At 44.6% G+C, this 12,282-nt stretch overlaps 2 protein-coding genes across 10 annotated transcripts in view; one reads left to right on the top strand and one right to left on the bottom strand.

The window, feature by feature from the left end:
• Positions 1-12,282, top strand: part of LOC133123804 (signal transducer and activator of transcription 4-like) — a 97,525-nt gene that overhangs the window by 45,445 nt on the left and 39,798 nt on the right. The gene's annotated exons all lie outside the window — the stretch shown is intronic.
• Positions 1-12,282, bottom strand: part of glsb (glutaminase b) — a 46,430-nt gene that overhangs the window by 4,044 nt on the left and 30,104 nt on the right. For 8 of the 9 annotated variants that reach the window (XR_009708233.1, XM_061233712.1, XM_061233714.1 and 5 more), the window contains 4 exons: positions 12,032-12,124; positions 7,746-7,807; positions 3,543-3,619; positions 93-156 (listed from right to left, as the gene is read on the bottom strand). Coding sequence is in view for 8 of the 9 variants with exons in the window: in XM_061233712.1 (XP_061089696.1) it covers positions 93-156; positions 3,543-3,619; positions 7,746-7,807; positions 12,032-12,124 (296 nt within the window). In the remaining variant the exon portion in view is untranslated. Of the gene's footprint in view, positions 1-92; positions 157-3,542; positions 3,620-7,745; positions 7,808-8,734; positions 10,642-12,031; positions 12,125-12,282 lie in introns of those variants that run through there. The other variant, XM_061233717.1, reaches the window with a different exon arrangement.

Raw genomic sequence — 12,282 nt, 5'->3', positions numbered from 1 at the left:
AGAACATTAAGTCATAGGGCACCTGCCTGTGCACACAACGAACACACCCACACACACACACACACACACACACACACAATAAATCAGTTTACCTGTCCCTGGGAACTGGGTTGACCTTGCAGGCCTCCAGCAGGAAACGAATCACTTCACCATGTCCTAGAAGCAAAGAAGAGAAAAGGTTTCAAATATAGGTTTTTTCAAGATTATAATCACACATAATTCTCTTTCATTTTAGGGTGAACGTAATACATATGTAAATCTCATTAAAATCTGTGAGGATGCAGTCCAAAATGTGTTTAATTGACACTGTCCACAGCCTGCAATCACGCTCCTTATTTCTACCTTGGGACCTGCTTACTGTACAGGAACGTATGTTCACGAAGTGTTTAAGATATGTTCAGCTAACCTAAATCCTGTTAGCCTAGTGCATTGGGACAGTATGAGCAGCAATAATGTAGTACACATTTATGTGAACACCTCTGGAAATGCTAAATGCATCACAAAGGGGAGACATAGATACAAGCAAACAGGCCACAGTGCGGGCATAGTCTCATCCTCCACACCCCCTTCCAAATGTTGCAAGATTCAAAGGGGCATTAGAAAAGCAGCTAGCACCATTGAGCAGCTTAAAGGTCCCATATTGTACACCTTTCCAATGTTTTATGTATTTTAGGTCCAGATAGGTCCATAGCCAGACATTTCTGTGGTACCAAAAACAATCTTGATCAATCATGTCCATTCATCAGAGCCTCTCACAAGCTTCACCATGAACAGGCTGTTTTAGTGACTGTGTCTTTAAGGCCAATTGATATCAGTGTTCTGATTGGCTGGTTAGATCCAACAAACTGAACACCGTCTGTGCGGAGTGTTTGGACTTGGTCCAGCCACAAGGGAGTCGTGCTGAAGCACGTGACCGTATCGTTGTGATGCCACTTCTCAAACAGCTCCAAATAGCTTGTTTAAATTTTCTTCACACTGATTGTGTGGATTTATTTGGGGACTGTGCATTTTGCTACTTTCACAATGTTTTTATAGCAACTTCAACTCCTGCATAATCCATGTAATAAGTAAAATGTCAGTTCCTACAATATGGGACCTTTAATGTCTCACTGTGTCTCCCTCGAGGAACCCAAGGGAGTATCAATTAGAAGATCAAAAGCTGCTACTAAACAATTGTTAGAAGTACCCCACCCCCCCAACTGCTTTCTCTATGGCTCCATTTCTAGTTCCCGCCATAATGTTTGGGACAAAAACTCATTTATTTCTTTGCCTCTGTCCTTCAAAAATAGAGATTTGCAAGGTCGGTGGTTCTAATCCATTGTAGCCACAATAAGATCCACACAGCCTTTGGGCCCTTGTGCAAGGCCCTTAACCCTGCATTGCTCCAAGGGGGACTGTCTCCTGGATAATCAACTGTCACTCTGGATAAGAGCATCTGCCAAATGCCAATAATGCAATGTAATGTTTATACATAGTCCCCCCATTTTAGGGCACCATAATCTTTGCGACACAGCAATGTTATGTAAATGAAAGTAGTCATGTTTAGTATGTTGTTGCATATCCTTTGCATGCCATGACTTCCTGGTGTCTGTGACCTATCAACATCATCAGAGTCTGGATATTTTATTTTCAGATTGTCCTGCAAGTGAGGGACTCAATTCAGCTGTATATTTTTTTCAATTGATTTCAACAGGAAAATTTGTCAGGAGAAATTATTATTTTTGTATACTGCATATTTGGCAGCAGCATGGTGGTTTGAAGCTAATTTGATTCCTCGGATCCTTGATGACCTTGATCGCATTTAGCCAACAAATATGATCCATACTGTATCAGCATAATTTACAACTGAATGAATATAATTTATGACCACATGTGATTTTATTTAGGCAAATAAATGATGGGTCTCTTTACCAAACATTATGGAAGGCAATGTATGTGTGTATAAAAACATCTCATTAATTGGGCATACAATCTACTGATGATACTAGGTTGCTGTATGTATCTACTGTACAATATCTAAAATGAAGTTCAGAATCAAGTTCTGCAGGTCATTTGTGGTTTCCTTTTGATCAGTGGCCAATTAAGTCCTTGAGAACAAAATCTTGGCCTTTAGCCAATCGATGTCTAACTCATTACCTGCCCTGGGTACGATTTTACCTTTTTAAAAAATATTATAATAGCGTCAAACACATGCAGAGAATGCAGTCTACATTGCAAACACTATTCATTAAATGATTTGTGGAAAGCTACTTTCTTTAAAAATCTGTATTTGTCACATTTGTCACCCAGGGCAGTTAATGAACTGGGTGACTAAGTTAATTTAGTGAGGTAAATTAATCACACTGAAAACTAGCAGGGTAGGGTTCTGACAGCCTTGATCTAGAACAGTGGTTCCCAAACTCAGTCCTGGGGCCCCCTGCAAATGCTGGCTTTTCATTCCAACCACAATTGTGATCCCAGAATCATCAAGCTGTTATTTTTTCTTAATTAGGTGCCACATTATGTCAGAAATAGCTATGCATGCCATGAAGAATAAATGTACATATTGTGCTATATTGAACCATTTAGGTTAGGGGGCGACATGGCTCAGGCAGTAAGAGCAGTCGTCTGGCAGTTGGAGGGTTGCCGGTTTGATTCCCCGCCTGGGCTGTGTCGAAGTGTCCCTGAGCAAGACACCTAACCCCCAAACGCTCCTGATGAGCGGGTCGGGGCCTTGCATGGCAGCCAATCACCGTCGGTGTGTGAGTTTGTGTATGAATGGGTGAATGGAGAAGCATCAATTGTACCGCGCTTTGGATAAAGGCGCTATATAAATGCCTGCCATTTACCATTTACCATTTGCTCAGGAGGTAAGAGCGGTTGTCTCCTAGTCGGAGGGTTGCCAGTTCGATCCTCTGCCCTGGTTGTGTCCCCCAATTGGTTAGTTAATACCTTGCATAGCAGCCTTTCACTGTTGTAAGTGTGTGTGAAAGAGCATTAATTATCCATCCATCCATCAATTATATTAACCCGCTTATCCTGAACAGGGTCGCAGGGGGGCTGGAGCCTATCCCAGCATACATTGGGCGAAAGGCAGGAATACACCCTGGACAGGTCGCCAGTCCATCACAGGGCACACACACCATTCACTCACACACTCATACCTATGGGCAATTTAGACTCTCCAATCAGGCTAACCTGCATGTCTTTGGACTGTGGGAGGAAACCGGAGTACCCGGAGGAAACCCACGCAGAGTCCGCACAGAGAGGCCCCGGCCGACGGGGATTCAAACCCAGGACCTCCTTGCTGTGAGGCGGCAGTGCTACCCACTGCACGGATGGTGCAGTGGGTAGCACTGGGCGACCTAGTCAGGGTGTATTCCTGCCTTTCGGCCAATGTATGCTGGGATAGGTTCCAGCCCCCCTGCGACCCTGTTCAGGATAAGCGGGTTAGGATAATGAATTAATAAATATATAAGCATTATACAAATGCAGTCCATTTGCCATTTGCCACTGATCTGGAGCATCATCCCTTCACCAACAATGAAGATCCTGTGTATTACCTTCTGCAGCTGCAACATGGAGGGCAGTCCTGGAGTCATAGTCCCTCTGTTCCATATCGATGGAGGAGAGCGCAAACCTGCATACCAGAGTACAGATTACCAATTTCTTCTGTTATAATTATGCAAACGTGCACAGGGTCTCACTATAGTTATGCTAAAAACCAACCCTGACTTTAATAGCACTCATACTTGTGTTTGATTTGCGCTTCATTGTACATCGCTCTGGGTAAGAGCGTCTGCTAAATGCCATGTAATGTAATGTAATGTAATGTAATTTCTCCCAGGTAATTTGCTGATCAATTAGTGCTACTGATTGGCCAGACTGACTTCCAGTGAAATGGAGAGTGGAAAACCAGCAGTTTTCGGCCTCGTGGACCGTGGTTTGATGATCCTGGTCTATATGCTTTCCTAATAGTCGAGAACTATGGCTCTGCAAAGATACCAGCAAACTGCTGCATGTCTTGATCTGCACGTGCAATATACGCATTTACACACATGTACAAAGTAACTGGTTTGGTCACATCAAGTGAAACCCTGCAGGATATGCAGTTGCCCTGTGTTTTTCCTGTTAATTTCTTCAACCGTTAAAGTTCACAATGTGCTAAAGCAATAACCCTAATGTCCCTCTCAAATTCACAGGCTCTTTACATCAAACCATGATAGAACTAAATTCATACTTTATTTAGCAGAGATATTTCTCAATTCTATAGGGAGTTTCTTCTTTGACGGTCTATCTTTGACTTTCCTCAGCTTTAAAAATAAAGGTGTTATTAACAGGAATGTTTTTGTCTCTGAGCCACATGTAGGTGGCATACAAAATACTTGTTCGCAGGCCTGTGTGTGTGTGTGTGTGTATGTGTGTGTGTGTGCATAAATATACTGTTTGTGCACTTTCCCCTGTGTGCGCGCATCTAAATATAGTGCTCTCCCCAGTGTGTCTGTATGTATGTGAGTGCAAATATAGAGCTTGTATGCTTTCCTGTGTGTGTGTGTACGTGTGTGTGTGCGTGCGTGTATGTGTGTGTGTGTGTGCGTGCGTGTATGTGTGGCCCTCATCAAGGGCCTGCCGTTGGAGAATACCTCTGGGTCAGGTGATTGAGGGAAGGTATTTCCCTACTGAGATGCTGGAGGGCTTTAGGACCTTGAAGGGAAATGGAGTACCAGTTTACAGGACAATAACTGAATAATTGAAGCTCATCAGGACCCAACAAGGCCCATCTGGTGATGGTGAACTGCTCCTGGCCACACCCCCTCAAGCACAGATGGGCTGCGTTAAGTGATGAAGCCAAGGGCTCCAGAGCAGGGGGGTGTGCGTTATGGTGAATTCTGTGTCTTAGTGAATTAGTGCTGTGCCCCTAAGCCAAGGGAAGTTTAGAGACCGGGAACCCACCAGCCAAAAGCTTTGAAACGGCTGTGTTTTTTTGTTCTTTCTCATCGCCCCTTGCCCTTCACTGTTTTTGTGAAAATAAATTAACCTCAGTTTTTGCACTTAAAACTTTTTTGCTGCCTGTTTTTGACATGAGATCTCACATGTGGTGGAGAATGCAGGCACAGTGACCCAGCTCGAACTGAAAAAAAAAAAAAAAAAAAAAAAAAAAATAAATATAAGAAGCCCTGAGAGAGGTGCTCACCGCAGTACTACAAATGCAGCAAACACTCCAAAGGGCAGCTCTGCAGCAGGACCGCAAAGAGGACGCCCGAGAAGGTATTAACCAAACTCACGGCGGAAGATGATGTGGAATCGTACCTAGAACTATTTGAGCAAATCGCAACCAGAGGATTGGCCGAGGGCAGAGTGGGCTCACATCCTCACACCATTTTTAAGCGGGGAGGCCCAACAGGCGTGCAGAGATTTGGCAGCAGATGAGGCTGCCAATTATAATATAAATGATGATATAGAGAGTGATGCTAAAGATTGGGATCAGCTGTTACCATACCTCCTCTTCTCTGTCCGGGAAGTACCACAGGCATCTACAGGTTTCTCGCCCTTCCAGTTGCTGTATGGGCGGAGACCACAAGGCCTGCTGGACCTGGCCAAGGAGGCTTGGGAACAGCAGCCGATGCGACACACCACTGTGATCGAGCTTGCTGAGAAAATGCACCATCGGATGGCACAGGTCTGGCCCACAGTGAGGGAGCACATGTGCCAAGCCCAGGAGGCCCAAGCTAGGCTCTACGACAGAGGGGCCCAGGTAAGAGAGTTCCAACCTGGAGACAAGGTACTGGTGTTGGTCCCCACCCAAGAGTGCAAATTCCTGGCGAAATGGCATGGGCCGTATGAGGTGGTGGAAAGGATCTCACCGGTCAACTACAAGGTGAGGCAGGTGGGGCAATGGCAAAGTACCCAAATCTACCACATAAACCTGCTAAAAAGGTGGTATGAACCCAGTCAGGTTCCAGTGCAGGCATTGTCGGCTAACCTTCCATCCCAGAGCACTCCTGAAGTGCCCATGGGCAAACAGCTTTCCCCTCACCAGGTCCAGGAGCTGAAGGAGCTGCTAAGTCGGAATAAGGACGTGTTCTCTGACCAACTGGGACAAACTACGGTCATTTCACATGACATCATCACCGAGCCAGGAAAGATGGTGAGGCTGAGACCCTACCGGATCCCTGAAGCCAGGAGGGAAGCAATACGTGAAGAGGTACGCTCAATGCTCGAACTAGGGGTGATTGAAGAATCGCAAAGTGTATGGAGCAGCCCCATTGTCATGGTTCCGAAACCTGATGGCTCGTTAAAGTTCTGTAATGACTTTCGAAGGTTAAATGACATATCAGTCTTTGAAGCTTATCCAATGCCCAGGGTAGATGAGCTCCTGGAGAGGCTGGGTCCCGCGAGGTTTATCAGCACATTGGACCTCACTAGGGGGTATTGGCAGGTACCCCTTACGGATAGAGCCAAGGAAAAGACGGCGTTTTCAACCCCGGACGGCCTCTTCCACTACAGGGTTCTACCATTCGGTGTCCATGGAGCCCCCGCTACCTTCCAGCGCCTAATGGACCTCAGGCCACACAGGGAGTATGCAGCCTCATACCTGGATGACATCGTGGTCCAAAGCCCGGATTGGAAGACACACCTGGAACGTCTGGAAGCAGTCCTGGGGGCGTTACGGACCGCGGGGTTGACGGCCAAAGCGTCCAAGTGTCGCCTTGGCCTGGAGGAGACCAATTACCTTGGCTACACAGTGGGGAGGGGCTGTGTACGACCTCAAGCATCCAAAGTGGAGGCAATTGCCACGTGGCCCTGCCCAGAAATGAGGAAACAGGTGAGGACATTCTTGGGTCTAGTGGCTTACTACCGACAGTTTGTGCCTTACTTTGCCTCACAAGCAGCACCGCTATTTGACCTCACCAAGAAGGAGGGAAAACACAGAGTGTGCTGGACGGTGGAGACAGAGGAAGCGTTCCAGGGACTGAGGGATGCCCTGTGCCATGAACCTGTGCTGGCCACAGTGAATTTCTCCCTACCCCTTGTCCTGCAGACCGACGCTTCAGAGGTTGGCTTGGGCGCCGTGCTGTCGCAGGTAACAGATGGAGTGGAACACCCGGTCACCTACAAGTTGCTCAAGCACGAGCGCAACTATGCGACAGTTGAAAAGGAGTGCTTAGCCATAAAATGGGCTGTTGACCACCTAAAATACTACTTGATTGGGAGAGAGTTCACACTGATAACTGATCACGCACTGCTAACATGGATGTCACTGAACAAGGACATGAACTCCCGAAAAACCTGCTGGTTCCTTGACTTACAGAACTTTAAGTTTAAGGTGGAGCACAGAGCCGGGAAGCAACATGGGAATGCAGATGCCCTGTCCAGAAGACCAGAATGCCTGTGGTCACAGGAATTCTCCAGGGCTGGGGGGGGGTGCGTTACGGTGAATTCTGTGTCTGTGCTAACTTTTTGTGATTTTTCATTTAGTTTGCCACTGGCCTGGAGTAGTGCTGCGCCCCTAAGCCAAGGGAAGTTTAGAGACCGGGAACCCACCAGCCAAAAGCTTTGAAACGGCTGTGTTTTTTTGTTCTTTCTCATCGCCCCTTGCCCTTCACTGTTTTTGTGAAAATAAATTAACCTCAGTTTTTGCACTTAAAACCTTTTTGCTGCCTGTTTTTGACCTGGGATCTCACAGCCTGCGTGCATATGTGTGTGTGTATGTGTGTGTGTTTGCTTGAGTGTCTGTGTAAATATATAGTGTTTCAGTGCTGTACCTCCTCAGTGCAGACACATCTCCGGTGTAGGCAGCAAACAGGAGGTTGATGACTGACTTCACCTGGAGGGAGACAGAATGGCTAATGTTGTGAACATTGCCCCCCCACCCCCCACCCCACCCCCACAGGAAACTCCCCCCCCCCCCCCCATTCCCTAAATGAACACATTTCTTTGCCAACTGGCAGAGGAAGATACCCAGAAGTGCTTTCGTTATTTCTGCATCATAGTGGTAACAGCCTACATGTGGATCCGCCAAAAATCTATGGCCGGAAATGTATGTTGAGAGTTTCTGGGTCTGGTATTTTTATACAGGATAAACACACCTGCTTCCTGTTGACTGGACCTGGCCTGGGCTTTATGGGTGGGTGTGGTTTGGGGTGAATCTACAACTGTAATGGCATCAGTGATCTCCAACCCTGTTCCTGGAGAGAAGCAGGGTCTGCTGGTATCAGCACCCAATTGAGATCCACCAACCAGGTGAGTTAACAGAATCAACTGCCCTAATTGATTATGTAATGCAGTTGACCAGAATAATGGTGGCACCCGGTAGCTCTGCAGGACCAGGGCTGGAGACCCCTGGCCTACATGCAGTTGGCTTTGGTCAATTACATGAAATCACTTCCTACTCATGGGCAAAGCAGACCCATGGGTAATATGGCAAATTCAGCTACTCTAGCCATCCAGTTAACTAGCCACTGCAAAGGCAATTCTGCTTTGAAATCTTCTTTGTATGTCTGTCAACTTATTTATTGGTACGCACTTATTTTTGGACTAGCTATCTTTGATGCCATGTGCAAAACCAAAGCTAACAAGCAAGCTACCGAGTTGACAGATAGCTTCCACAACAGAAAGTTTGTGAAAACAAGAATGGCTGAGACTTAGATAACCCCTTTCCGAACTGTCTATCCGTATGAGTAATCATTTTTACGGGTTGAAGGGACACAAAGACAAAACACACAAACAAATTTGGACATAAAATAACAAGGAGTTGGGATTTAAAATAAATTTATTAAATTATACAAAATGCATGGGTGAAAATAATAAAAAATTAAAACATAAATAAAAAGACAAATACAGTGGGAGGATTAATACATCACGCATACTGTGAGAAATGCGGTCATTTTGACAGAAACACTGGTACTGCATTCAAAAACCAGATCTTATACATACGATTCAGGTTTGTCACATTTTTACGGGATACTGAAAGCCCAATCCCATCAAGGTTCAAGTAGTTTGCAGCTTGCTTCTCACTGATAGAAACAGCAAGTTTTTCAAAGCCGGAACATGATAGTGTGAACACATGACACACTTCCAGATTCAGCTCTGAGAGACATTTAGCAGCAAAGTCTCATGTTTTATTTGCATGAAGACAAAAATGAGAAACTGCACAAGTGCCTTGTGCGCATGGGATCAATTTGAATTGAATTTGATTGATAATTCATTGACAGTTTTCCCCCCAGTGCAATCAGTTTAAGTCAGGTTTGTGAATGCATTTCATCACATGGCAGAGATGACCTCTTTAAAATAAATATATTTATGACCAAGAGTCATTTTCAAACTATATGTAAAAACACACATACAATAATTTCCTGTAATTGCAAGCCTACAGAATCTACAAATAAAAACAAATACGGTACATGCATATTCCATTCCAATATTAATCCCATTAACAATGCCACATAAACACTTCCAGGTCAGCCAAAGCAAAATGCAGCTAAATAATACAATTTCAAGCATGGCCATAAATGCACAAAACCATCAAAAAAAAGAAAATAAATACAATTTTGGCCCTAATACATTCGGCAGCGCAACGCAACATCTCAGGCCTAAGTGTATAACTGCATAACTGAACTCTGTAAGTGGAAAGCTTTTTTTAGCAGAAGGGAAATGATACTGAAGATCTTGTTCCCTACAGAGTCTCCTCGGCTGAGGCTGAGGAAATGTACTTGTTCAGAGAACCGAGAATTTACGTCAAAACTACTCTTTGTTTAAATCTTTTTTTTTTTTACTCTTTTGCACCCACCGAAAGATTAATTGATGTCATTAAAAACATGACGCAAACAGAGAATTCATTTTAACAGGATAAGTTAAGTTTAACAAACAAAACTGCACGCAGTTAAGGCCTGCTGTATGTTGCCATGGAAGCGACTGCCTCATCATTGGTCAGCACCCCTGAGCTCAGTTTTGGGGAATGGGCCATCTCTCTTACCAAATCCCGTCTAACTGGTAATGACCATATCAAACTGAGGCCATGGCCATCAAGGTGTGCTCAAAAGGTGCGAATAACAGGTGCACTCAATCTTCCATTAACCTGCTTGCTACAATAAGCTGCTACACAGGCACTTGCTGGTTTCCGGATATGAGTTTATAGTCTGTGCTCCACAGAATGCATAAATAGAATTAAACTAGTAATATCAGGGTTCTTTATCAATGCACTACAGGTGTTCTTCTTCCTCACTGGCTAAAGTGCCTAGATAAAAGCAGTATCTGTAAAAAGCTACAAACTGCCAAACTTTGGCTATGCTTCCATGTTTTTGGAAATTGACTGCATTCTCACACCAGGAAAGAATGAAGAGGTCCTTTAAGGGCTTCAGCGAAGGGAGAATAAAACAGTGTAACATTTACAATGCACCACACCGGGTAAAAAGATAAAGTTATGCTCTTAAATGACATAAATAATAACCCCGGGGGAGTGGGAGGCGGAGGGGGAGGGGGTGGTCACTGAAGGAGTGAGCGGATCCTCTAGTTTTGGTCTCCAGCACCCTTCATCCTATAGACTACAGTAGTGGAGCTGTCTACGTCATTCTCGGCCGGGGAGACCTTTTTCCACAGAGTGTCTTTGAGCGCTAGCTCCTTCTGAAGGCTCTCGTAATCCATTGGTCCAAAGCTGAGCTGCTGTTTTAAGCAACATGGACAACACATTAGACTGCCTGTGCATGTGACCTCTCCCACTCGAAAACACGTTAAGGCTACAATCTGATTTTAAGGAGAAATTTCTTTCACCAAAAATAACGAGGCCCATCCACACCAAGAACAATAACTATAACGATAACTATAAATATGTCATTTTAAAAATCATACCCTGCTTCAGTATCATCTTGTGTTGTAAATATTTATTTTTATTTTTTATTTATATTTACATTCCACTTCATTTTATATCTATGTTTCTATTTTTAGTATTATTCTTTATGTTGTCTGCATGCACCCACTAACCACACCAGATTCCTTGTATGTGAAAACTACTTGGTGATTAAAGTGATTCTGATTCTGTTCTGATTCTGAAGTGGATAACGGAGACCACATTGCGACTATAACAACGACAGTGACAAATGATATCGTTGGAATCACTTTCAGAGCAATTTTTTTCCAGCTGCATGAACGATAAAACATAGCCGAGAGGCTATTTACAGAAAGGTTATCGCTCATTAGTGTGGATGCTCACATCATTATAATTATAGTTATGGTTATAGTTATCGTTCTTGCTGTGGAAGGGCCTTAATACACTCTTCCTTATATTAACATTAGTTAAGTAGGTATGAGATCCAGGGACCATGGAGCCAGGTGCACAACTGAGAAATCTTCCCTACATCTCTCTGCGACTGCAGTGTGCCATTCCCTTTCTTAATATGTACCTTTTACTGGAGGGGCACAGAACAATGTAAACATTGCAGATTTTTGGCACAGTTGCTCAAGAAAATCTAAGTCACCAGTGCAGACTCCTGGTTTGCCTTGTGATGTGTTACTGGCTTCAAATATCTTTCAAATAACTCAATCTCAAGCCAAGATTTGCGGTAAAAAAAAACAGATAGACGGACTCAACTAGCAACATTGTTTGAACCATCTAACAAACATGGCAACATCTAAGTCAGCACTCAACCAGACAAAACACAGCCCAAACAAGACACTTACGTGCAATAACACTGCACATATAAATATCTGCTCAGAGACAACTGCAGTATTATGAACATCCATTAGGGGGCAGCAATTCCTCTCAGCAGCATTCCAAAGTGTCAATAGCGCTTTACACATTAGAAGTATAACATGGGGGATAAGGTAATAGGACAGCTGCTAGTGTGCCCTGTGGCATTACCACAGGGCCAACATAATGACCAGGCCTCTCTGCCTATCGTCCACCCTGGTCAGGCAGTATCAGTCTGTGCCGTCTGTCTCCGGACACGCGTCAAAGAGCCCAGTACAGATCTGACGAGTAACGCAGCGGCCGATGAAGTTGAGTAGATGTGGGTGTGGCTAGGATGGGGGCGTGGCTTAGAGGGAGCGTACTCACCCGCTGGTCTCCGCCCTCTCTGCGAGGGTCCAGCTTCTTGGCAAAGTGCCTCAGGTTGTCGTAGTTGTGAAAGTTACAGAGGGAGACCAGATCCTGAAACGCAACAGGTGGCAGTCAGAGACGACGGTTACGGAGCCAAGCTGGTCACCGGATAAAACACATGACGGGACATGTACTCAAATATGGATAATAAGCTAAGTTTGCAAGTGACTTCTGAAAACAAATAGCATATATAATTTATAATAACATTG

The sequence above is a fragment of the Conger conger genome, chromosome 3, assembly GCF_963514075.1.
Source record: "Conger conger chromosome 3, fConCon1.1, whole genome shotgun sequence".
Lineage (NCBI taxonomy): Eukaryota > Metazoa > Chordata > Actinopteri > Anguilliformes > Congridae > Conger > Conger conger.
This window is presented reverse-complemented; position numbering and strand designations above follow the sequence as displayed.